The sequence below is a fragment of the Podarcis raffonei genome, chromosome 1 (genome assembly GCF_027172205.1).
Source record: "Podarcis raffonei isolate rPodRaf1 chromosome 1, rPodRaf1.pri, whole genome shotgun sequence".
NCBI lineage: Eukaryota > Metazoa > Chordata > Lepidosauria > Squamata > Lacertidae > Podarcis > Podarcis raffonei.
In genome coordinates this window covers 86,595,481-86,621,853 of record NC_070602.1, presented here as the reverse complement: position 1 = coordinate 86,621,853, position 26,373 = coordinate 86,595,481, and the positions used below count along the sequence as shown (strand labels likewise).

Here is a 26,373-nt window from a genome sequence, read left to right as displayed (position 1 = left end):
CTTGTGAGTTAGGCAATGTTTAGATAACTCTTTCACACTGGGCTCTGCAATATAGTATTCTGTGCACCAATTTAATCTTAAGTATTTATGTGCCACAGAGCTCTTCTTAGTATACTAGAGCAAATTAACATGGCTGGCCCCTTGGAATCTGTGATTAAGTATTGCAACTTCTTGGTAGACCCATTGTGAAATCTGAACTCTGCCCTGGAGAATAACTTTTACAGATGCTTAGCAGCACTAGGCTGTGCTGAGATTTTGCAGAGTACATACCATACCGCTGTACTGGGAACCATCTTCTCAGCGCGGAGGATGAATAAAAGGGCACTTTTCTGGACAAGTGCCAGCCTCTGTTCTATGCAACTACAATGCAATTGCACTGGCTCTTTCCTAGGCTGGTATGGTGTGTATATATTATACATGTTTCTTGTAGTGCTGCCAAAGCCCACCACCATCTTTCAGACTCCTAGTTAGACATCGTATCCCAGTTATGCTATTGCCAGGCCAAAGGGACTCTTAATGAAGCACTTGAGCAGAATGTGACCCCTCTCCCCCCACTCTGAATCCCATCTCATCTAGGAAGCACTGAGGCAGGAATTCAAGGGGGTGGGGGCAAAGCTCTGGCCAAACAATGTAGCATCTGTAACAGAGAGTCTATCTTTGGAAAAGTCATTGGCATTGCCCCATCCATGTGACCAGGCTCAGCTTGGCCCAAATGCATTTGCAAGGGTACTGAAGCAATTTGCCAGTGGCAGAGTGGACCAAGATATTTGGCTCAGCTGAAAGAAAACAAAGCAGTGACTTACGCTTAAAGGCGACGCATTTCCGAAAGGATACAAACTCTAAACACAAGCCCTGAGTTTTCATTGGTAGCAAGATCTAATATCTCCATTTGCTTGATTTTCACTTGCAAAATCTTGAGGTTTTGCCACAAATTTCCTATGAGTTTTATGTACCTGAATATTAGAAGTGGTATCCACTGCTAAAATTCTCCTTTGTACATACAAGCTTTCATTTTAGGAATAAAAGATGAAAGAATATCTCCTCTCTCACAGTTTTAAAGACAGATTTGAACTGGGGGACTCCCTTCATGCAGTGAGTTCTGCTATTGCCTGGTTTCTCTGCTGACATGTTAGTCACTGTCTTTGGGGGCAAAATAACTCATGGTAAAGATGATTGTGGCACAAATTATGGGATCAGTAATAGAGCACATACTTTGCATGCAAAAAGACCCAGGTTTAATCGTCTCTAGCAATCTTAGCTCACAGGGTTGGGAAAGTTTCTATGTGAGACATTGGAGAGCCACTGCCAAGAGGAGTGACTAGATTTGTGCTATATGGAACTATATGGATGAGGAACTCTGCAAAACTCTAGTTCCAGACAAGATTGGCATACATGCAGCGCACCACCTGCAGCCTGACATTTTCCAGCAACCAGAGAAGGCAACACATGGCCAGACAGCAGCTTCTGGCTGCAGCTATAGTAGCACTGGAGAAACATACTAATTCTGCTTCGGAAAAACAGCACAGGTTCAGGTGGGCTGTTCCTTATCACACCCTCATGTCCTGCCACTTCATTCGGGGATGGGGGTGGAGACAGCAGAAGCACATTGCAAAGACAAGCTGCTTTCAGAGTTTCAGCCCTTCCAATGTGCTTGTACACCAGGGAAGGATGGTGTCATAAGCCATGTGGAGATTTTCCTGGAGGGGATGGTCAGATCAGGCAGAAGGGGGAGATGAGCTCAAAGACCTGAAGCCCGATGACCTTGGGGAGGGTCCTAGCAGGTCAGGATCTGAAACCTTGGAGTCAGCCAAGGAGGAAGCCACAGGTGCAGAGTTGGATCCCATGGAGGGACCAGGTAGGTTGTCAGAGCAGATACCCACCCTCGTGTCATCAGATGCTTCCGACCAGTCTCCTTCCATGCAGGAACCATCCTCCTGCCCAGGAGTCTGCACTCGCAGAGAAGATGGCACAAAGAGACTGCTCAATTGCTAGCCTCTTGAAGGAGTGCCTGTTTGCTTGCCCAGTCCAAAGATGCCTCTTGCTTGCTGCTCTAACGTGGTACCTGCTCTACTCTTTAAAAAGGGCAGGGGGTGGCTCGTTTGTTGGATCAACGTAAAACCATAAAATTGTAGAGTTGGGAGGGATCCAGAGGGTCATCTAGTCCAACCCTCCCAATCTTCTCTTGCTTAGCCATGCATACCACCTGCTATGCCATTGAACCCATGCCACAGCAGAAACCATAAGTCAAGTTCTTCATCCAGCAAGTGGCAGGACAGGCAGCCGGCCGGGTGGGGGGTGGTAATGAGGGAGTAAACTTTAGATGTGCTCACATAACCATCCAAGATCAACAGCTCAGCCATTTCAGCTGTGTAGCTGGCTCCTTACCTACTACATCTGTTAATCCAGTTAATAAAAGATCAAATCCAGACTGCGACACAACATCCCCAGCTACTTTACAAAAGAAGGAAGCTGCTCTAGCAACCAACTGGCACACTTTTCTTGTGGCAGGCAGGAAGGGAATTAGAGTCTTTTTCTTATTTATCTACCCCCCCCACCCCCCTGAAAAGGAAGATCTTGCACATCACTGAGAACTGAACCATCATTGTCTGGAGAAACCTCCCATCCCTCTCTGTCTGTGTCTCGCATGTTAGCATTCTGGCGATGAAGCTACCATCTGTCCCGCCTTGCTCTGACTTCCTCAACTTCATGCCAGCTACTCCTGACCACTAGGCACACACTTATTATTGCTGTGCCAGAAACTCTGCATGCAGCTCCATCGCCAAATATGGCAAGAAAAACTGTAAATAAGGAATATTCTGCCTTCGTTCCAGTCCCACCCACCTACCGCTCTGTGCTGGCCATGTTTCCCCCCCCCTTCTTTCTGACAAAAACTCCAGCTAGACAGAATTCCCAAAGGGTTTGGTTGTGTGTTCCTCAACACCCCCCCCCTTAAATTAACAGGATGCATGCAAATACATTGCACTCCTGGCCCTTCGTCACTCTGCTACAACAGCTGATAAAAGCAGACTGAACAAATATCTGCCTACATCCCAGCTTGTATCTCTGTATATCCTGGAGTACTTCAGACATTACTTAATAAATGGGCAACAGGAAGCAGTAGTAGATTTGCACTTCCTGCTCTTTGTGCTTGCTTGTAGTGTATGAAGAGAAAACTTGACCATTTCTCTCATCCTATCCCTCTCGCCTCCCATGTTGTGGAAAAAGGAGGTGTTGAGAACAGGGAGGGAAGTCCCAGATGGAAAGAAAGTAAGCAAAGCAAAATAAAGTAAAGTACTAAGACTTTCAGTAACCCGAGCATGAACTTGCATGGGCATCTGCTCATGGAATCGACCTGGGGAATTACAAGTATCACAACTGATGGTTTAAAATTTGTGTATTTCAATATTTATACCCTGCCACTTTGCACCAAAGCACATCTGGGCAGTCTACAGCCAGATAACAAAAACATATTGCAGCAAGAACAACCAAATATTTCGGGGGGTGGAGGCTTTGAGAGAGATTACCTGAAGTGAAATTTCCTGCAACCGGAAAGTGCTTCTATCCCTAGGCGGAAATTAATTGTCATTGTTCTCCTGCCACTGGCCTCTGCAGCCAAAAGTGGTGAGCAGATCATTGTGCAGTTAGTTTCTGCAGGGTTATGTACAGTCACCTCATGCCCATGGGACAAACACAGTCCTTTAGGCCTTTCTATTTAACCCTCAGAGCTCTGCCCATCTGCCCTCCCATTTCCCAGGATACACCCCTCACTGGCTTCGCACCCTCCTTGAGTGTTTTGACCTGGCTGGAATGTGTCCTTGACACCTCTCACTGGTCTAATGTACAAAAATAAAATTCACATTCTTTCTTCTGTCCACTGCTTTTTCTGGCTTTGCCCACCCCTGGCATGTGGCCCTTGAAAGGCTGCCCATAAGGGAATGTGGCCCTCTGGCTGAACAGGGTTCCTCACTCCTGTTCTGACAGGTGCAATTCTATCCTGCCTACTCTAAAGTGTGTACAGAACTGCAACCTGAATCTATGCACTGTTAGCTTCCCTAACAATGATACTGCTATGGCAATGCTAGCCTAGATCTAACGTAGATGGGTATAGCCTTACAGCAGAGAGGAAATCCTGTTCTCTCCTTTCAATTTTTTTTCAAAATGAAGAACGCTTTGAGGTATGAAGTAGAAGTTCTCCAGCTGCAAGAAAAAGGGGAGTGGGGGAGGAGAGAGGAGCAAGAACAATTCTGAATACCAAACCGAACTGGAAGATGAGCCAAGCCTTCCTGAACAGATTTTTGGCTCAATTCACCTGAGTATTTTCCATGTGGCTGCCACGCAGGGACTTAGCCAACAATGAAAGGCTCAGCATTAGCAAATGCAATCCCAGTTCCCTCCTTTCTGCGCATCTTCCACCTTCTGAAACTACAGGATGCGTGACAAGCAGGGGGAAGCCATAAATACCAAAGATGAAGCAAGGACTCCTTTGAGATTTTCACAACCCATCCATTATCATTAATGTTTCCTTGCACATCGGATGAAGTGCTTTGAATGCTAATGACTCCAGAAATGGAAACCTTTGCTAACCTTACAAGGAAATGGAATGGGGTTCTACATGGAAGATGGGCCGTGAAGCTTAGGAACATTCCAGGGTGATATTGTGGGGACTGTGCAGCACAGATGCATATAATAGGCCTTGCTGTTTCTCCATGCCTGAAAATTTATATTGCACATCCATTAGTTGGAGACAGTGCATTAGTTGGAGACAATTCTGCAAATGGGCTGGCATTTTCCAAAGGCTGGGAACAGTTTCTATTAATACTTGGGTCCCTATATAGATAGATTATCCCCCAAACAACCTATCCTTGTTCTGTCCAATGCACTATTTGATTGCATGTGAACATTCTGTTTTCAGTTAAACTGCATCTAAAAAACTATTTAAGCACCAAAGCTGTAAGTAGTCAGAGCTCTGCTAAACACTTTTCACATTTCTACAAAATCAAACAGACAAAGGAGGTTGAGGGGGCCCTGCTTCCATCATGGATAATACAACTCAGTGCCTACACCGTATGGAGAGGAAAGGACTGTCAGGAAGAGGTGGGAGTTTGAGAAGGAGAGATCTGATGCAGCAGTTATTGCTTTATAGAGGCAGAAGTCAGAACCATCTGTGTCCATCTCAACAGCTACCCTAAGCTACCAGGCTATGAAGCATAATCCTCAGCATTTATCACCCTTATCACTTCAGTCTTTATAAAGGGATGTGGTCCCTGTGGCCCTTCAGATGTTGTTGGACTCCAACTCTTATCATCAGCACCAGCCAGCCTGGCTAATAGTCAGGAATGAGTGTAGGTGGAGGCCCACAATATCTGAAAGGCCACAGGTTTCCTCTACCCCCGGCCTAAATCTCCAGGCTCATAGTGTACCATGAAGTCTAGATAAAGCAGGTCAAAAAGGGTTCTACAATAAGGAACTTTTCAGCGATGTGCAACTAGTTGGTTAAAGTAAGAAAGACAGACTACTAAAGTACAAAGGAAAACAAAGCATACCAACATTCACCCCCTGATATGGAATTGGATAGTGGGGGGATTGGCTAGGTATTGTCAATGCCAACACAATTGCTAGTGGGCTCAAGGGGTTCCTTTGTTATATGCATGGAGTTCCCATCATCTCAGCACAGAATGGTGATCCACAACCACAGTGGATCAAGTGGATCAGATGCCCCTTCTGACATTTATTGGGGATATGCATGCAAGAGCTCTGTGAGAAAAGAATATCTGTCTATGAAGCCCCCCAAAAGAAAATATTTTCATCTCCTCAGCACCATCCTTAAACCTGAATGGGAGGGTGAGTAACATACACACTCCCAATAAAAATTAGTAACTCCAAGCATAAACAGATAATTTTAGGATTCAATAAATTACATCCGGGGGAAACAGGCCACAGAGGCCAATATAAATCACTACATTTCCCAAAGTTGATCCAATTTTCTGCTTGGCTGGTAATTGTGGTGATTTTACAACATTCCTCAAAACTCTTCCCCCCACCCCACAATAAACTGGCACATGCAAAAGAAGCTACAGAGTCTCTGATTCTCTGGAACAGCATCCAAGGGGTATCCTTATATACCGAAAATATTCAGGCCATAGAATCGTCCACCTTATTCATCACTCAGTAAAATTAATAACAATAGGCTTTTGCTGGGTGAGATAAGCAGAAGCCAAACATTGCTGGTTTCAAAGTCACATGCAGCATTGTTCCCATTCTACTGCAGTTCATCTTCCACCAAAGACTACATTTTTCATCTTGCTGTCCACTGTGGCAAAATCACATTATTTACACAATTAATTAATTACGTAAGTTACATTGCCATTATGTTATTGCACTCCATTCATTTCAATGCAAGGGGGGTGGGAATCAATGCAAATGGAGGGGAAGCAATCAATGATATATCATTTGAGGAAAGAAAGCAACAGCAGCAGCAAATACCAGTTGCACTCTCTGGATTGTTTTCTGTTCTAAACATGGGATGGATAAACAAACCTCAGCCATTTCTACTCCTCTTTCCTTCTTCGTCAGAATTCTCCAACAGCCCTGTCCCCCCCCACCCCAGCGTACACAACAAGGTCTCATCTCGGCTGCTTAGTTATACACAGTGAACACTCAACCCTATTTTTTTCCTGAAAGATGGTAAGCAAAGAACAACAACAACTCTCCACAGTTCTGGTGGGTAGGGACTTCTTTCTGCCCATCCAAATGTAAATGCCAAAGCACTGTCTTTTGAGAAACTGGTCACAATTGCAGCCTGTTCTAGGAGCAGCATGGGTGAGCTCAAGCTGAACTACCCGGTACACCCACTATGTGTTCAAGTTTGTGAGCCCATTTGCCCAGCTTTCTCTCTCAGGCAGGAATCCAGACGTTTCTCCATAGCCAGCAAGGACGGGAGGGAAGCCATGCCATTCCAGCCAGCTCATTGATAGCTGTAGCACTCACGCTCGCTCTCAGGCAGCTGAAGCATCCTGTCTCTATGGAACCTATCACTAACCTATCACTCAGCCTGAGGACTTGGGTGAGAGCCTCGGCAGAAATCTTGGCTTTGCTCTCTGGGCCTTATCATACACATCAGTTGGGCACTTCGCAAACATCCATGCCATCTGTTTCTTGGGCAGGGCCCGCTTGCTGCACGTGACCTTCAGGCCGTCCAGAAAATGCATCTGTTCCCACCTCTCCCCATTCCTCTTCGTACACTGGCTCTGAGGCAGGCTGCCCGTGACAGTCTGTGCTAGGCATGTGGGCAAGGATAGGAGTGACCATGACTTAGCAACTGGGGCGGGGGGAAACCCAAGGCAAAATAAAACACCGTTGCCAAGTTTGTTGAGTGACCTCAGTGGAAACTGGCCCTAGGAAAAGGAACCCACCCTTTTGGTGTCATCATGGGATTCATCTGGAAAGGGAGCAAGCGGCAGATGATCTCAAGCCAATTTAATTCAGTTGGATGCAGAGGTCAAGGCAAAGGGGCTGCCTGACTAAAAGATGCATTTGCAGTGGCTACTTGCATTAGCAATTGCTTCCTTATAAATCAAACCAATTTTTGCCCACTAAGGGGAAATTCCAGACGCGACACTAAAAGCACTTTCTGAGCCGCGTATTGTGAGTGCTGCTAATGTGTAACAGGAAGCAAAAGAGGGGAAATGTAGGCTTTGCTTTCATATCACAAGCCACTTTTAAACAAAACCGATTTATGCATCACCATGTGAAAATGTTGCATACATTGGTTCACACTGCTGTAACTAACATTTGGTTTTCAATAGGGCTGCAGGAAAAAGCCTCCTCCTCTTTTTACCTGTTCTGCCACAGTCTTGCTGTACAGCTTTGGGTAGTTATGGTCAGAACAGTGGTTTATTCAACCCATTGTCCTGTTTCCAAAGTGTGTTTTAGAGTAATTCTCCCCCTCCCCTACCCCTCAAAAGCACATACAATACAGCCATTCACCCAAAGCCATTCATTCCCAAGCATCTAACAGACTGAGATTTAGGGAGATCCTGAGCATGAAGTTGGCAGTCCACTGATCATCTTTGTTGAACAGCTATTGCCATTTCAGAAAGTATTTAATCCTTATGGAGCTCTACTTACACTGCCACTATTGGCATCATTCCATACCAGAGAGTTGCACAAAAGTTTCTAAAAAAGACAGCCTAATGTATCAACTTCTGTGTCATATGCTCAGCAGTGGAATATCCCGCTGCCAACCCTGTTTCAAAAAGTACCTGAATCTTTGATTTTCCAGAGCCCAACACATACCGGTACGTTTTTGCAGCTATCTAAATGCAATGTTGTAGTATGTTGCCCATCTGTATACTTGTTAATTCTTCTCCATCCCTTCTGTGTCATTCCACAACCAGTCGACCAACCCCACACAGACACTCCCCCTTTCAGACTAGTAAGTAGGAAGGCTACCGTCCAATTCTGGCATCTAAGTGAAGAAACTGTGCTCCTTCAAAAGTGTGGTCACAATATGGGAGACAGCTTGAAGTGGAAATTGCACAGACATTGTAACATCGAGGTTTGGTTTTCAAGAACTCCCATTCAAAGACTGAAAGCAGAAATGCTTTGGGATATGAATACTAGAGGGGGGGTGGAATGCCAATTAGACCCTGTGTAAGGATTGTGATCCCTTGCTTGACTCAGACCTTGTTTTAAACAAAGAGCATGAAAGCTAGCTCTTGTTGCACTAGCATCTCCCGTTCCTTCCCTCTCAGTATTGCTTTGTTTCCCTTGTCTCTCCCTCAATCCCTGTTCCAGTGCCAGATCTGGACTGTAAACTCCTTGGAGCAGAGGCCTGCTTCTTGCTTCTGTTTTTTAAAGTAACATGTGGATTCAGTAGCAGCTAGTGCTTCCTAGCACTGCATATTGCTGCTTACCAAGAGGGAGAAGGGTGAGGCAATAGGGAGCTTAGCATGGTGCAGGTGAAGCTCCACCACTGCTCCTGCTCTGTGCCACGTTCCCCACTGCCTTGCCACTCCACCTCAATGTAAGGGGCAGTGGCACTGGGAAGCCAGAAGAGCAAAAGAGCAACATAGCCCCACCTTCACTGATTGTGCTGCATAAATGCTAGTGAACCATGAAGTCTTTTTCTGATAAGTTTCCAGAGTTCCCCTTTTTTGCATGAAAAGTATCGAGAAGCACTTCACAGATGCATACAATCATGTGCATTGTCCTAAAATGTTATTTGAAAATAGGGGAGGAATGCTGATGGGAGCTATAGATATCACTATCTGAAGGGCACCAAAGGAAGCACATCCATCAATTTAAGACTTGGATCACAACGCTGAAGTGTAAGATGATGCTAGGCTTTAGCTCATGCCCTCCAGAAAGTTTATCCCTAGTAATAGGCCAAAAAAATGCTTGCTTTCACTGAGCTTTGCCAGGTGGGACACAAGCACACCAGTACCCGTAAGCTAGGGTGTGTACAATGGGAGTCTGAGGCACCTACCCTCCATGCTGTCTTCACGACGCATGTTGAAGTTTTCATAGGAGTCCCGGCGGATGAGCGGGTCAGAGGTGTTGTAGTCCACTGAGACGCTGGGGCCGTTCTCGAGATGCTCCATGCCTGCGAGGAAGGACAGCACGGTTTCAGCAACAGAGCTGGCCGACACCTTCCAGTGCATGCCCAGTCACAGAAGAAGCCAGCAATGTGGTAAGGAAAAGGTAAGAAGAAGGGAAGAGACAGAGGGAGCAAGATAAAGGGGAAACAGAACCTGTAGAAGACAGATGATGCAAGGAAAACCCAGAACTGAGTTACAGTTACGAATCAAAGGGTAGAGAGAGGGGAGCAGCACAAGGTTAGAGGCTGCAGGTGGGGTGGGCAGCTATGGAAGAGCCTGAGGACAAGCAAGGCTGTAGCTCAGTGGCAGAGCATCTGATCCACATGCAGAAAATCCCAAGTTTAATCCCCAGCATCTCCAGGGAGGGCTGGGGAAAACCTCAGTCTGAAACCCTGGAGAGCTACTACAGGTGTGGACAATACTAAGCTAGACAAACTAATGGTCTGACTGAGTATATGGCCAAGTGAACTGCCACTCAAGCAAGGACCTAATATGGATCTGGAATATTTTATTCCCAGAAGAGTCCACTGCGGACATTTGGGAATGCCATGGATGAAGCCTCAATCAACCAGGCAAGCATGAACGGGGAAAGAAGGTGTCTGCTGGTAAGGAGAAGCAGGACCAGGTGGCTCAACTGGATCAGCAGCTGGCTCTTAGTTATGATGGTGCTGGTGAACTGAAGCACCCTCTGCCCACCAGCAGCCGTGACAAAGAGGACGGGGAAGTCCCAAAGCAAGGTTACCTGCCCTATCAGCAAAGAATGGCCAAGCTGTGAAGGAATCATGCGGGGAGCTCCATACACAGATCTGTAGGGCCTGGCAATGGGGAGGAAGCAGAGAACAGGAGCAGTAGGTGCCAGAGGTTGGTGATTAGAAAACACAGTACCTTGAATCTTCTCAGGTCCATAGGAGAACACGAACTCCACCTTCCCATACTCTGGAAAACGCTCATCTGCAATGAAGACCAAAGGATATTCAGGTATATCTAGCTGTCTATACTGTCTGAGGACATATAAACTGGGGCAATACCATGACTGCTAGGGAAGCTGAATTCCGTGGGGATCTGTTAGGGATATGCCAACAGGGATCATTGCTTCACTGTCTAGATATCCTGGGGTTTCACACCAACAAGTTGCCCATCCTCATGGCTATGACTACTATGAATAATCTGTGTTTTTCTCAGTTCATCTAGCTACATTCCATCAATGGACAGTTCACCTTGAGACAACATCCGCACAGCTTTAGCTCTAATGAGAGTATGTTTGTGACATTTCTTCCCATCCCCTGAACTTCTTGGTGAAGACCACTCTTATCACAGCCAACCACTGTCTCACACACCATCGGGCAGCTCACCCTCTTCAAATGTGCCTTGGCACTATACGAATAAAGCACAATGAAGTCTCCTCTTTTCTAGTGGAGCCAAGGTGATGGCTTTTGGATGGAAGTAAGACTGAAGAGGAATTGTTCTTGGAATGGCTGGCAGCCATGGAGGAGTCACTCACATGACCCTCTCAAGCACTGGTCCCTGCCTACCACACTGGCAGGACAATCAGAATGAGGACAGGAGGTCAATTCATCTGTCTGGTATTTCAATTGCCCTATAAAGCCCGGGGGGGGGCAGAATCTTTTTTATGCACTTCCAACCTGATTCTTGCACTACTTTGGGTAATGTCATGATTGTCAATAGAAGTGTAGTCCAGCAAATCAAAATCAAGGAAGAGATAACAATGTAAGTGAATAGAATGTCAAGTTCCAGAGAAGGTTAATAGTTACAGTCACCAACAGATCCTCCAATCCACCTGTGGCCCAACCAACTAAATGATTTGATCCTAACATAAACCAAAAATAACAGCTTGGCTCCAGTTCACTTGAAAGATCAATTTGCCCCACATGTGCCTACATGAGTTCTTCAAACTGCAGAGTTTCCACTTTTATAAGTGCCATATAATGTTTGTTTCACATCTGTTGGGAGTTAGTCTTTCAGCATGGCAGCATCTGTCCTTTGGAACTCTCTGCTGTTAACATCTGGCAGGAAACTTTGTTTACTCTTTGAGGCACTTGCTCATACTTTTTAATTTAGTTAAACAAGCCTATCTAGATTTTAGTATTTGCTTTTAAGTTTTCCCTGATTTTACCTGTACCCATTGGCAATTGTTCCATACTGTTTTATGTACATTGCATTTTTTTTAAGTGGTAAATAAATTTTATGAATAAATAGCATATTCCTTTACACTCTTAAGTGCCACAGTGAGGGGAACTACAGGAAAGCTGCATTGCATGAAAGGGGGCACCACTCTCCAAACAAAAAACACACAAAACAACAACATTCTTATACTCATTGGAGGTTTTTAAGCAAGGGTTGGGTGGCCACCTGTCATGCATGCTTTAGTTGAGATTCCTGCATTACAGGGGGTTGGCTTAGATGACACTCAGGGTCCCTTCCAATGCTACAATTCTATGATTCGATCCTCTGCTTACTAAGCCAGCTTCCCTTCATTCCCATTTATATAATTGTTCTTACCTTTAAAGGCATCATCCAGGTCCTCCTTATTGAAGACAATGGCCAGGTCATGAATGGCACAGGTGTGGAATTGCACTCGGAAGATCACATCTCGAGTTGGGCTACGGAACTCTTTGTGATAGCATTTCAACTGCCGGCGGGTGATAGGCAGTGAAGAGAAGGGAAGGGAAGAGTCATAAGCTTGGAGACCTGCCAGAAAACAAACGGTTCTCTCCACCCCACACCAACTGCACAGTATCCCAGAGTAAGCAGATTGTGGCCTGCAGACTGTGCATGTCTCCAGCATCCTATTTTGGCATCTCCAAAACTGAACCACCTACTAATGCTGCATGTAGGGGTGGATGAATCTGTCCATGTCAGTTCCGAATTTTCTCAACCTTATGCAGTTTGCCCCATTTTTGCATCAATTTGAGAACAAAAAAATCTTCACAAATTCTGCATGCAAATTTGTATGCATTTTTGTGTGCATCTCTCCCAATATATGCATGTTTGTATGCACATTTGCCTAATACACACATTTTTATGCAAGCAATTTCCCCTACTACAGGCAAGGCAAACTCAGCCCTCCAGATGTTTTGGGACTGCAACTCCCATCATCCCTAGCTAACAGGACCAGTGGTCAGGGATGATGGGAGCTGTAGTCCCAAAACATCTGGAGGGCCGAGTTTGCGTACGCCTGCCCTACTATAATGTTTTGTATGTTATTGTCACTGATATATGCATAGTGGTGCAGTTTTTGGTTGGAGGACTCGTATCATAAAATTTGGAGAAATGCAAATTTCAAAGGACAGCTGTGTTTCATTTTGCTAAGCTGTGTACACACTATATAAGATAAAAAAAGGTAAAGCACCCCGGACGGTTAAGTCCAGTCAAAGGTGACTATGGTGTTGCAGCGCTCATCTCACTTTCAGGCCAAGGGAGCTGGTGTTTGTCCACAGACAGCTTTCCGGGTCATGTGGCCAGCATGACTAAACCGCCTCTGGCACACAGAGTACTGTGACGAGTGCCAAAGTGCACAGAAACACCATTTACCTTCCCGCCACAGTGGTACCTATTTATCTACTTGCACTGGCATGTTTTGAACTGCTAGGTTGGCAGGAGCTGGGACATAGTAACGGGAGCTCACCCCGTCACGGGGATTCAAACCGCCGACCTTCCGATCAGCAAGCCCAAGAGGCTCAGTGGTTTAGACCACATCGCCACCCACATTCCCACACTATATACCATATATTCAAAGCCCATGCACACACAAAGAATTATGGGAACTGGAGTTTGATAAGGATGCTGGAACTTGTAGCTCTGTGAGTAGTAAAAAAACCGTTCCTAGGTTTCTTTGGTGAAGAGAGGAATGTGCTTTAAATGTATGGTGTGTATGCAGCCTCATTGGTTCAGGAAGCATGAACTGAAATGTGAACAGAACTAGCTTCTCTCTCATTCCTTGCTAAATTGAGTGTGCCAAAGGTCCACAATGGGGAAAAATGGACCAAAGCAAACAAACGAACCAGCTATGTTTTACTCTTACCAAGATATCTCCCTTTAAGAGTAGTCCAGGCTCTATAGTGATGCAGATGCTGGTCTGACTGTCCCCCTGCACGTTGCTACAAAGAAGAAGAAATAAGTTAAGCATAGACAGCTGGGATGCTGTTCCCTAAAGTTGGGTCCACTTAGGAGCCTCATCTACTCGGGCAGATCTAAACAGGAAATTGGGACAGAAGAACAGAAGAGAGCCAACTAGTGTGAGAGTTTGGGGCTGCCTTGGTTGGCTACAGTTCCTTTGCCACTCACACTGATCATTCCTGTCTTATTTGGAGAGATTAGAACAGGGGATCGCCACTATGAACACGTCAATTATGCAAGACAACCTATAGCAATCAGCAAAGACATGGTTGAGGAGCTTCCATAATAAAATTGCTGATGAGAAAGCTTGTATGCCAGATGATCTTCACAAAATCTTGTCCCAAAATTTAACATGACTTGTTTGCACAATCCTAACCTCCTTTACTCAATCTACTCAGCACTTCCACTTCTGAAGTTTCTTAATATGGAAGCTGCTACCCCATAAACAGGTACTAATCCTTCCCTACAGTGCTGCATATGTCTAGACAAATGTTTGCAGAACTCTTTCAGCTCATTCAATGCTGCTGCTGCTGCTCTGCAACCAGAGATTCAGTCAGTACAAGAATCAACCAAAGCTTTCGCAGGTCAAAAATCAGTCAGGACAAATTTTAATGGGTGAGGTTGAAACTGGATGACACACTTGTTGATTTGAAAACAAAAAAGAAGGTACTGAAGACTGCCTTTCTTTCCATCTCAAATTTCCTTTTGAATAAAACACATCTAAAGTTTTAGTGTAGATTTATTAAATATGCACTTTTATATTTAAGTGATTAAATATAAGTAAGCCCTCAGTTAAAACTCATCTAGGTAGCCATTTTTTTAAAAAAAAGAATAGCCAATTAAGACCTGTAGCTGTTTCATAGAACAACAATTTGCCACCTTCCTTGGGAGAAAAGTTATACTGAGCTGAAAACAGCTTAACCCTGTAGACATACCAAAGGCTGCTTAGTAGATGATGTTTTTCCCACATGGAGGAAAAATTAAGTGTCACATGCAGAGAGTCTTAAATGCTGCTCTCATGGGTGATAGTATGTCTGTAATATCTTCTCCTGCCCTTTCCTATGCCTATGAAGTTCAGTAGGTCTTTAGGGAAGGGACTGTCTCCCTCCTTTATGGTGTTCTTGGCAGGTTAGAGCAAAGCACAAATGATGTGCAATGAGAGCCCTCCCAGATCCTACCTCTACCCAAGATTCAGAGCCCCCACCCCATTGGTCTGAAAGGAACGGGGGAAATGAGTGCTGGGAATCAAAAAAAGAAGTGCCAACTCCAGGGCAATATTTACTAGATTCCAGATGTGTAGACAGGCTGCATAGCTTGGTATATCTTGAGGAAGGGCCGACAGCCTAAGAAACATAAATCAGAGACAGGGAGAAAAAGACCTTCATTAGTCAGGGAGATTAGTTGGAGAAGGGAAAACAAACAGCAAGAGGCCAAGACAAACAGTCTCGCCTGGAGGAGAGCTTTCCAGTGACCCTGCAGCCAACAAGACCTGATCTGTGACACTGACAGATGCCCTGGAAAAGAACACAGCACAAACAGCAGGCTCTTCCTTTATTTGGAGGCATAAGGGGTTCAGGTATCTGAACTAACTTCCCCTGCCCAGCTCTCTCTATTGCAAAGGTGTACTCTGCGCCTAAAGCCCAGAGGACAGAAAACCAAAAGAACTAGTGCAGCTTTCTGTTGGACAGCCAAATTCAGATAAATAAAACACCCAATCTGTAGGCCCAGGACATTCACATTAGATGTGTGTGTATATCAAAGTTATCAAAGAGTGCTGGGTGTAGGACCACATAGATCTAGATGGCTGAAAGCTGGGCCTTGGTGTCACAGAATGGATCACCCCATTCTTGTGATGATTTACGACTGTTGCAGCAAAACCAAAGAAGAGTCTTGTGGTACCGTGTGTGTATCAGTTCCTATGCTAAAGAATAAATGGACACAAATCTGACATCTGAAACAGCAATATAACCCAGTACAGTAACATTTCAATCTGCCAGGACACTCTGCAACTCATCTTAAAGCGGCAGTACTTGAAAAACAAGCGGCTCCAACATGAAACTGCCTGACATCATCATCATCATCATCATCCTTTTACTCTTTCTCCCTAAGGATATCAGTGGTGTACAATAAAAACAGTAAAACAATATAAACAAGCGACAGCAAGGGGGGTGAGGGGAAGTTCAGTGCAGTCAAAGTAACTAGGAGAAACCAGAAATTGGAATAATAATTACACAATAAGAAAAGATAACCATGTTGGCTCATGGGGAAAAGCCCAAAATCCTTATTAGAGGAATACCTTTATTAGGCCAACCAAATCGCCACAAAATTCCAGGTGCAACTTAAAACCTGCCTAGCAGATAACAAAGCCTCATTTGAACTTCCACTACAGCCTCCCACATTCTGCTTTAAGACTGTGATCAGATATATTCTCTTCTCTATCCCCACTCTGTTTACCATGAGCTGATGAATAGATCTGGATAAGTCAGAAGCTTGCATACTGTTTTGAGGCATTCCAGTTGGCCTAATAAAAGTATTAGACCGATATGGATTTTGGAAGTTCAGCTCTGCTCATTTGGATCTGAATAGAGTTGATGTTTTCCTTCCCCTCTACAGATGTTAATTAGCGTGGCTCTGTCAAGTGGATTGTTTTATCACCTAGCACTGCTGTTGTAAAGAGTAGCAGTGCTGATCTTGCAGGCATTCTAGCTCTAATTGAATTGTCACTATCTGCACTGTTTTCTATTTCAATTCCTTCTGACCTCACTGCTTACAATCCCTCCCCCATATGCATATACATACCTGCCAAGTAAATGTTACATTTCAAGCACCTGATGCATAGGTTCTAGTACATGTCATAATAAAAATTAAGGTGACACAAAACTGTTGTTCTTAGGGTCATGATACACAAGTAGAGGGAACACTGGAAATTACATAGCAGGGTTGTTCTTATGCTCTTATCAAACATCCTGAGCTGGAATTGAATAACTGCAAGAACATTCGGCCCAAGGATGTTAAAATGGATTTTACTGCAAGTAGGTGGATGAATCTGAGCTGACTTGGAACATGTGAGAACATCTGCTCCAATTCCATGTGATAAAACCAACAGAAGCTGCCAAAATAAGCTGCTGAAAGCAAGAGCAATGGGTTAAAGCAAGACAGTTGTGGCTGTGACTGGCACTATCATGTTGCAGTATAAGGTGGTAAAACAAACTGCACAACTTCAGGTTAGGCATGTAGGACACCACTTCTGAATCCTCCTCCAGATAAAAAAGGAAGAAAAAGAAATCCACGCAAACAGAAAACTAGCATGTCAAGGAGAATGGTTCCTAATGTGCCCTTTCCTTGATTTGGCTTTCTGCTTGCAAGAAATTTGCAATGGAGGAGGACATTAAAAAACATTATCTGTACCCTGCATTCTACAATGGCGCAGTCTGTTCTATCTACTGAATATACTGTCACTTTGTTCTTCGGTATCTGTTGGTCTGGAGTGAGAATTACAAATTATGGGATTCCTCATCAACTAACTGACATTGTTATCTTTCAGCCTCGACAGTTATGTTTGCATGATGTTGGCTGGGTTGGAAAAGGCCAGTTACCTCCTTGAGACTCAAAGTTGGGAATTCCATGCATGATGACATGATGCAAAAAGAGGGGCTTGTTGTTCATTTTGATGGTGCCGGACAGCAGACCACTGAAGTAGTGGACGTACCTAGGGAAGAAACCACAAGAGTAGTCAGGAGGTGAGTTGGAGCCTCTTAAAAGACTAATGCTTCAATAAAGAAAAGTTGCCCTCTGTAAACAGTGTGAAACTATTCTCTCATAGTGCTTTATACTAAGGTCTCAGCCACAAGTCTCTAAATCTGCTTGTTTTTTAAACGTGCTTCATAATTTTCTTAAGATATCTCAGAAGCTGGCATGAAAGATTTTTGCTCAGCAGAACTTGTCTGGAATTAGTGTGTTGCCTTCCCTGGCTTTAGGCACTGTAGGGCCTGTTTTTGAATAATCTGCCTGACAGCTGTTGGCACAAGTTTGGTTCTTTTTAGCCTTAATATTCTGGAGTACCAACCAGATTTACATTTGGTGTCAAATCTTGCTAGTGCAGTTCTGGGCTTGGTTCTGATTTACTTCAGGGGTAGGGGTCTACAGCAGAACAACTCATTCCCTGTTCCACTTTATTTGCAGGCAACTGTTTTCAGACATGAAAAATGTATTTATATTATGTAACGCAAAGTTCATATTTTGATGCTGGAACGCCCTTTAAAAAGGAGAGCTTATGCTGAGATGTTGGTAGTGGCTACAAGACAGAGGAACATTTGCCCATTAAAAACCAAAGACTCATCATGACTGGCTCCAGCACCACCTAGTGAAACTGACTGAAAATACACTGCAGGCCCAATAGGTATCTTACTTTCAGAAATTCAACACTAAACAGAGTGTTTTTTTGCAACATGAGAAACATCCTGAGCTTTGATATCTACACTATGATAGCCATAAAGACACCCATTCTGAATGTCTCACAACGAAAGCAGTCTTTTCCATGAAGCTCACAGCCCACACTCAATAGAAGGCGGAAAACCCTCACCAGCCTGCCCTCCAGACTAACCTCTTCTGCGATGGCTGCCCCACTGGGATCACCTTGTCCTCATAGAACCTCTTCATGGCAAACCGGTCCAGAGCTTGGTCTGCACTGTGGAATAAAGAAAAGAGTTTGGCACAGACATATTCCATGGGAAAGGGGGGAAAGTTCCTAGGTGAGCTGGGGAAAAAAGAGAGGCCCCAAGTAAGAAGAGGTTTCTTCTTTCTTCCCCAATAATTGATATAGGGAATTTCAAGAGGGATTTCAGGCTGCAATCCCAGGTCAGCTAACATGCTGCCCTCCATATGTTATTGGAGTCCTTTGACCCTTGCCTATTGGCCATGATGAGTGGGGCTGATGGGAGCTGCAGCCCAATAACATCAAGAGGGCACAACATTGGCTATACACACCCAACTGGGAACAAATCCAACTGAATTCAGTGGGGGTTCTGAATAGACATGCATGGGATGGGTTATCATGCTGCCAAATGTTTTGTTTCAAATGAAAAATGATGACATTTCTAGGCATCCTATCAATACGTTAATTGACTGCACTGGCCAATTGACTGTATTGATACAATAAGTCAATTGAGGTACTGATGCAATAAGCCAATCCTCAGTAGAGCAATGCATATATCACAGCTTTATGTTTCTTTCTCTAGTATAGTACATATATAATACTGTCACTTACTGGAGATTCTGCCTCAACTTGTAGAGCAGGAAATGTGGTCTCAGCCTAACTATAATAAACTTTTCTTCTTTTCACTGACCCCTCTGGGACCAAAAAATTGAGACCCAGAAGATCAAAGCTTCTGCGCCCCAACTCAGCAGCCCTAGTGCATGTTCTCATCCCTCTTTGTTGGCCTTGCCCTCTAGTCACTCTCTCTGGCCACCTCCCTTCAAGCTCATTCCCTGGAGAATTGGCCAGCAGGAAGCTTCATTGGGGCCCTTTGTTCCCATATAAACCAAACAGAAAGGCTTTCTCCAGAAGCCAAAGTGCTGTGGGAAACTTCTCCCACTCACAGAAGAATGGCCAGACAAGAGCTATTTCCCATTAGGTATTTTGTGTTCTATAGATCAGCATCACAGAAGTGCATACAATCAGAACCAGCTTTGATGCGGCACAAGAGCACGACTGGAGTGCCTGCATTAGGATGGGTGATCTGGGACTTTGCTTCAGGAAAGTACATTCCAAGGTCGTTTTCTGGACTGCTATGATCAAAACAGACATGCTAAAGTTGCAGAGACTCCAGAATAGCCTGTTCCTTCTTCCACTTTATCTTTCACCACTAAAACTACGGTCTTCACCACCCCTCATGCAACACAGCATAAGGCTCTCTTACCTGGCTGAAATGTTGCTGTAGTGCATGTACGCAGCAATAACTACTCCTGTCCGGCCTCTGTTACCCTGCAGAAGACATAAGCAAAACAAGTGGTTTAGAGTGACCAGTAAGAAAGTCCTGTAAAAGAGAAAGCAGCTATCCATCTCCACTAAAAGGTCTGATCTCTCCAAAGTTAATAGAACAACAATATCCAATCCATGTCAGTTTTGCCTATGTACACTTATTTCCACATCACTCTGCATTCTTTTTATTTAAAAAGTCACACAAAAAGGTGCATTTGAATACCTATTTTAAAAATGTGTTTTCTCTCAAAATGTACATTTGCAAATGTAACTTGCTACATTTTTGCACCTAGAACTCTGTCAGAATGTCCAGGAAACATGAAAGGCTGTGGGTAATTAAGTTCCAATCTACATGTTGGTCCGGAAGGTCCAAATCAGGTCAATTCATATCGGCATTTCCAAAGGTTTAATTTCTCAAGCATTCCGTGGAACAATGTCCTACTGATATGTCCAGGCTTTTGAGAGGAGCAGGCTCCATTCAGACCAGGCAGCCTATTACTGGAAATTAAAAGAATCAAAGGTTATGTTGGCTGGCAGGGAGAAACCAGCTGGTTGATTCTGCTTCACTCTCGATTACTCCTTACAATGCATTTTCCACCAGGAAGGAAAGGTCGGTCAATAGATGTCGCTGTTCCCTTTGACACCAATTGACCTGTGGGGAATCTAAGAAGCCGTTAGAGAGCTCTGATTTTGCAGCATAAACCCAATCTCCACAATGTGAAGAAAAGGCTTTTCAGAGGAAACTGGTGCACCCACTGTCATACCTCAAAGCACAAACTGCTCAATGTCTAACCAGGGAGCTATTTTAAAATGAGAAAGCTGCTGTAGTGCAGTGGATAATGGAGAGCTGTGCATACCTATCTGCTTCACCCTGAAACCATTGGGTATTATGTTTATTATTTCTATCTATAGTCCAGTCTTCCTCCCAAAGGAGCCCAGGGACACCCCACCCAATCCAGCCCTTGCACTGCCTTCCTAAAGCCAGGTAAGGGAAATGCCAGGCTTTGGGAGGAGGTGCAAGGCTCTGGCAGGGTCCCAGAGTCCTCCCACCTCCTTCCCAAATCTGGGAAACACTAACTAGGCTTTGGGAAGGAGGAGTGGACTCTAGGACCCTATCAGAGCCCTCACGCCTCTTTCCCAAAACCCAGCACCTCTCTGGAAGGCAGCACAAGGGTCAAATGTTGCTGAGGGCCCTTGGGCCATGTATTGGACCACCCTGACCTGGAGGGTACAACATAAGCTAGCTGTGCTTCAAACAATTCTCTCTCTCAATTCAACTCCAGTGCTGGAAGCTTGAAAGGAACAGTGGAGAAATGGAGGGCAAGGAAGTTCATTGGGGAGAAGTTAGCACCAACATCCCTCATCTATGTACTCTTTCAATTTTTAAAATGGGCGTCACCCCAATCCTGCTCCATAAGCAAGCTGGGCAGATTCACAAATAAGCATGGCTGCCCTGCTGCATGTAGTATGACTCTGAATCTGTTGTCAGGGTCTATTTTGTTTTATCTGTTGTACTTAAAACTGTGCACAGAGTTTGTTCTGATCAATCCAAAGCAGGATTCAATTCAATACAATACAGCAAAAACATAAAAAGGGACCAAAACACATAAAAAAGCACTGAAATAAAAACTGAAGTGGCAGATAAATTGCATTGCACACCCAAATGGCCTGGGGAAAACAATAACCTTGCTGGATTGATTTGGCTTTAAGATCCTGGTTAATAAGTTGGCATTAAGTCATATTTCCCCATTTTGGACATGATGTGAAACTGCAATGTAAACTGACCAGGATCAAGGGAGAGAAAGTGAGAGAGAAATGTGCAGGCCCTGCAGACTTTCATGGCTTAATTATGGTTTTTAAACCCAGGAAAATCACATCTGAAAAAGCCATCAGAGTTGGATGTCATCAGCATACTCATGGCACCTCATTCCAAAAATCTCAAGCAATCTCTCCAAAGGGGTTCCATGCAGATTTCAGAACAAAGGACTACACCACCAACAGCAGAAATCCAAAGGCAGTAGAAAGCCCCAAACTATAATCTAAAAGGTATTTGATTAACCTTCCACAGTTATCTGAGGCATATCAAATCCATATGCATTTTCATCACAGAAGTCTAGTGAGCTATAAAGATATGCTTCCTTCTCCTTTCACAACTTGCTAAATACCTAATCCCCATCCAACTCCCATCTTTACTCCCATACTATCCTTCCAATACTCTTATACCCATTATACTTTCTGATTCCCATTACAGGCATAGAAGAAAACTGCTTCCTTTTTCCACTGCTTGCATTTCTGACTGAAGTTTAATGATCTGAACAAAATAGCAAGAGTCCTTTTATAAGCAGCAACACTCTCCATCCTCATACATAAGCAATGAAAGGAATAAAATGTCCAAGCATAACAACAATGCAAATATGGTCATTAATGCAATACCAGCAGCGTCAGGGCTGGTCCTACTATTAGGCAGAGAAAGACAGATGATGAGGGCAGGGAGGTACTGGAAGAGAGATCTGTGTGCACCACACAGCCTGCATGCGCCTTCTGTGAAGCCACTCTACTGCCCTCAGCTGCCATGGAGAAATAAAATTCAATTGCCAGTCTGGCCATGTGTGTTGGTCAGAGGCTTGCTAAAGGGAGGGTGGACTTTCTTTCCCATCTGCTACTAGGCCAGGTTGCACTAATGTACAAAACCCCTGCAAAAGTTAGGCAATGGATACCTGAAGGCTTGCTTGACCCTGTGTGTCCTAAGCCAATCACTGAGATGAACTGGGGGAGCATATTAATGGTCTCCCATAGACCAGAAGCACAAATTATGGCAATGAGGACTCATGCCTTCCATGTAGTAGGCCCAATTCTAGGGGATTCCTTTCCATTAGAAATCAGGTGGGCACCATCCCTGATAAGTTTCAGGTGCCAGGTTCAAATGGTGTTATTATTATTATTATTATTATTTATTGAATTTATATACTGCCCTATACCCGGAGGTCTCAGGGCGGGTCACAGAACAAAATCAGAATATAAAACCACAAAGTATATAATCAAAATAAAAACAACCACCAAATAACCCCCGCGCCCCCCCCAAAAAAACCACACACACATAGAAGTGAAAAACAAATGGCTGTCATTCACACAACCACCTATCTTGTCCTTTCCAACTAAGAAGAGGAAGGAACCACATGGAAACTCTGCAAGGAAAACTCCTTCGCTTCTCTCTCACCTTATTATGCAGAACCACCACATTGTGAGGATCAGCATTGAGCCACGTATCCATGGCCTTGCAGATGCTGCATATCTTCTCCAGGGCAGGTGTGTGCAAGTCAGGCCATCCGAAATCCAGCACCTGTGGCAGAAGGAGAGCAGAGGTTTCCAAGCAAGAGGAAGACGAAGAAGAAAGGAACGTGTTAAAGAAGATGAAGATTCCTCCCCCGGTACACTTTTTGTTAGATGTTGCTATTGCACAAAGGTATCCCAGTTTTGAAGGCCATTAGGCAGGATGAGGCTAGCTAAATTCAGGCACAAGAGTCTGAGGCAGAATGAAAGGACAACAAATTCTCATAGTACTTCATGGCATAATCCACTTCACAGAGTTTTGAGGCTGGGTTTATATGGAAAGTTGGGGAGCTCTGAGCACATTCCCTAAGAACATCTCAAGAGCTTCCAGCGAAACTTTGCGAAGGCCATATTTTGCATACAGAACTGCCAAAGCTAACAACCTTCATTGATGTTGATTATAATTGGCCATCCTACAGTATGGATCTGTGTGCATACTCATGTGTTGACTACGAGAATGACTGCCTCTGCCAGGAGCTCACAAGGCAAGCCACTATTAACTCAGCCTCAGCTTCTACCCTGCTCTGAAACAGGGGGATAATAATATTGACCTACTGTACAGGGTTGTTCTAAAGATTGCTTAGATGAAGTACTTTGAACACCATCAAAAGCTTATATACAATAAATGCTAGGTTGCATTCATATCCCAATTTCCAATACTTTTATCTCGTCTTTTTGCTTTGCTGTGATTTCTGACCAGTGAAGCTAGAGCCTTTGCTTGCAGAAGGAAACCACTTCCTATCTCTGTCCCAGAAATTTCTAGGAGATTGGTATTTTGCCCCTGGCTCCCCGCCTGACTACAACTTGCCAACCTAGCAATAGCAACCTGCTACCACTGTCCTTTGATACATGTGGTGGCAAACCTACAACATTAGCTGTTTCTTCAGAGCAGAGAGGCAGGCAAAGTATTTCAGCCATGTGCCTGGCCTTGAATGGATGAGCAGCTTCTTTGGCAACCAAAGACAGCAGCAGCATGGTTGGATTAGTGGACAAAACAAACATGCAGAGAGAAGTACACATACAAAAGGCTTAAGGAGCAGCACATTAGAGGGAACTCCAAAAAGCAGAACAGGAACAACTCAGGCAGTCCCCTCTGAGACTGAAGCCTAGAGCCAAAAACTACATACAACTGAGGGGAAGTAGATCTGGAGGTTGAATTGTAGCATGTTTAGGTTCATAGAGTTATATAGCTGGAAGAGACCCAAGTATCATAGAGTTTTCTTCCCCAGCCTGTCACAGATATCTCTCTTTCACCCTTTCCACCAAAAAACATGATTTATCAATAAGCATCTCCTTCTTACCTTGGAATGGAGCTTGCTGATGTCATGCCTCTTCTCTGACAGGTTAAAAAGCTAGTGGATGGGAAAGAAATAAACCATGTTAGAAGAGTTGGTTGATGAGGTGGAGGCCTGTGGGCAACAATATGATAGAAAACTGAATGGGAGCATCAACTACAGGATTCCAAGGCTATGACATGTTTCTCCCCCATCACCACCACAAACACACACATGCGCATGTGCTTCCTCTTCCTGGAATTGCAAGCATGAGTTGTACACTAATTATTGTTGTTGTTGTTGTTGTTGATTTTCAGAGTTAGCTCCATGTACTGCTTAGGCACCCATATATTTTCTGCAATTTACTGGAAGGGAAAATGAAATGGATTTGTGAATGAGGTGGGCTTTCAGGATTTTGAAGCTGCCAGCATTACATTAACAACAAAAATGAATGGCATTCAGCTAAGGTTTGCTCAGAGTAAGCCCATTGGCATTAATGAACATAACTAAGTCTTCTTTGAGTAAATCCTAGTTGAATACCACCCAGTGGACAGAATCAGCAGCGTTGTCTATGGCAAAAGGGGTTTAGAGATGTTGTGACACAAAACCACAATGAAATTTTTAAAAGTAGAAATCAGTAAAGAAGGGCTTCGTCAATGACCAGGAAAATGAGTTAGGTCTAGACCAATTACAAAAGAAAGTCTAGACTTCTTTGATACGGTGCATTTGTGGGAAACAGAATATAGCTAATGATGTCAGAATTCAATGCTCACAGAATGCAGTTGCTCCCAGCATTTTTCTGAAGACAGTAAAAATGAATTAAAATATCCCACACTTATTACCAGGTAACTGTCCCCATGCTTGGATTTCAGCATCTGTGCCACCTCCTTCAGGTTGCTAGAGAAGGTCTGCTCCTCCGACAAACTTGCAAAGTTGACAGCAATGATCCGTTCTGTGACATACACCAGGTCTAGTTCACAAGTATCCTCCATGGCCTGGTTTAGGCTCAAGCTCCTAGGGCAAAGAGAAGCAACTAAACCGTCAATGGCAGAGAGGAAAGAACAAAGGTATAAAGACAGGAAAGTCTGTCTGTGTAATCTTCCCCTAGCACTGTTTGTGCATCTGTGTGTGTGCATGTATGTGTGTGTGTGTATATACACATCATTTTACTTTACTTGCACTTGTCTGTTGTGCAGCCAAGCTTCAACACGGCAAGGGAAGTCCAAGAAGTCCCAAGTGAGCAGGTGGAGCAAGCAACCATTGCTGCTGCTATTGCTGCCACCAGCACCTGGGGTGAGGACAGAATCGAGAAACATTCCACCAGGCTAGTGGAGCAAACAAAGCAAGTAATCTGGAGCAGGACTTTTAGCATGGCTGCTTGTTCTATGGAATAGCATTCCTGTTGAGGTACAATAGGTGCCCACTATTTTCCCTTTCCAGAAACCATTGGATACATTTTTTTCCCAGCAGGCTTTCCCAGAACGGGTCTTTGGCATGAGTATCTGTTCTGTATTGTGTTACTTTTATTTTAAATGTATCAGCTGTTTCCTCCCGGTTTTTGTTTATTGCACATCATCATGACACAATTGGGTGGAGGGTGATTAATAAACTATTATTATTAGCAGTAATAAATACACAAACTTGTTTCACTTTGCTTCTGCAGAGAACTTTAGAGGACATTCACAGGGTGTTTCAAGTGGGCTTCTGAACATTTTTTAAAGTGCAGTTGTTCCATGGAGATTTTAATTAAATCATCATGTGTGCTTATGAACACTTATCAGGAGTAAGGCAATACTGTGGCTGCAAGGAAGAGAGAGACCATTCTCAACATTCTCTTTGAGCTTTTCTTTCAATGGAATACTGCACAGCAGAATATGGTTCCATCGTGCAGGAAGACCACTGCAAAATGCGGAGAATGAAATCTGGGGATACCCAGAGACTGTAGCAACCAGAGAAACTGCTGTGGGAATAATTCCAACCAAGGAATACAGCACCATAAAGAAGTATTGTTGCATAATGTCTATAAGTGCATGTGTGTTTGGAGAAGGGGAAA

At 44.1% G+C, this 26,373-nt stretch overlaps 1 protein-coding gene across 13 annotated transcripts in view; it reads right to left on the bottom strand.

Annotated features, from left to right (window-relative positions):
- The window catches only part of TNS1 (tensin 1), a 315,520-nt gene that overhangs the window by 73,120 nt on the left and 216,027 nt on the right, over positions 1 to 26,373 (bottom strand). For 12 of the 13 annotated variants that reach the window (XM_053402387.1, XM_053402412.1, XM_053402441.1 and 9 more), the window contains 11 exons: positions 25,163 to 25,334; positions 24,348 to 24,398; positions 22,934 to 23,056; positions 19,655 to 19,719; positions 18,340 to 18,423; positions 17,333 to 17,445; positions 15,019 to 15,079; positions 13,642 to 13,717; positions 12,120 to 12,249; positions 10,485 to 10,550; positions 9,488 to 9,604 (listed from right to left, as the gene is read on the bottom strand). In XM_053402387.1, the coding sequence (XP_053258362.1) occupies positions 9,488 to 9,604; positions 10,485 to 10,550; positions 12,120 to 12,249; positions 13,642 to 13,717; positions 15,019 to 15,079; positions 17,333 to 17,445; positions 18,340 to 18,423; positions 19,655 to 19,719; positions 22,934 to 23,056; positions 24,348 to 24,398; positions 25,163 to 25,334 (1,058 nt within the window). The remainder of the gene's footprint in view (positions 1 to 9,487; positions 9,605 to 10,484; positions 10,551 to 12,119; positions 12,250 to 13,641; positions 13,718 to 15,018; positions 15,080 to 17,332; positions 17,446 to 18,339; positions 18,424 to 19,654; positions 19,720 to 22,933; positions 23,057 to 24,347; positions 24,399 to 25,162; positions 25,335 to 26,373) is intronic. The other variant, XM_053402396.1, reaches the window with a different exon arrangement.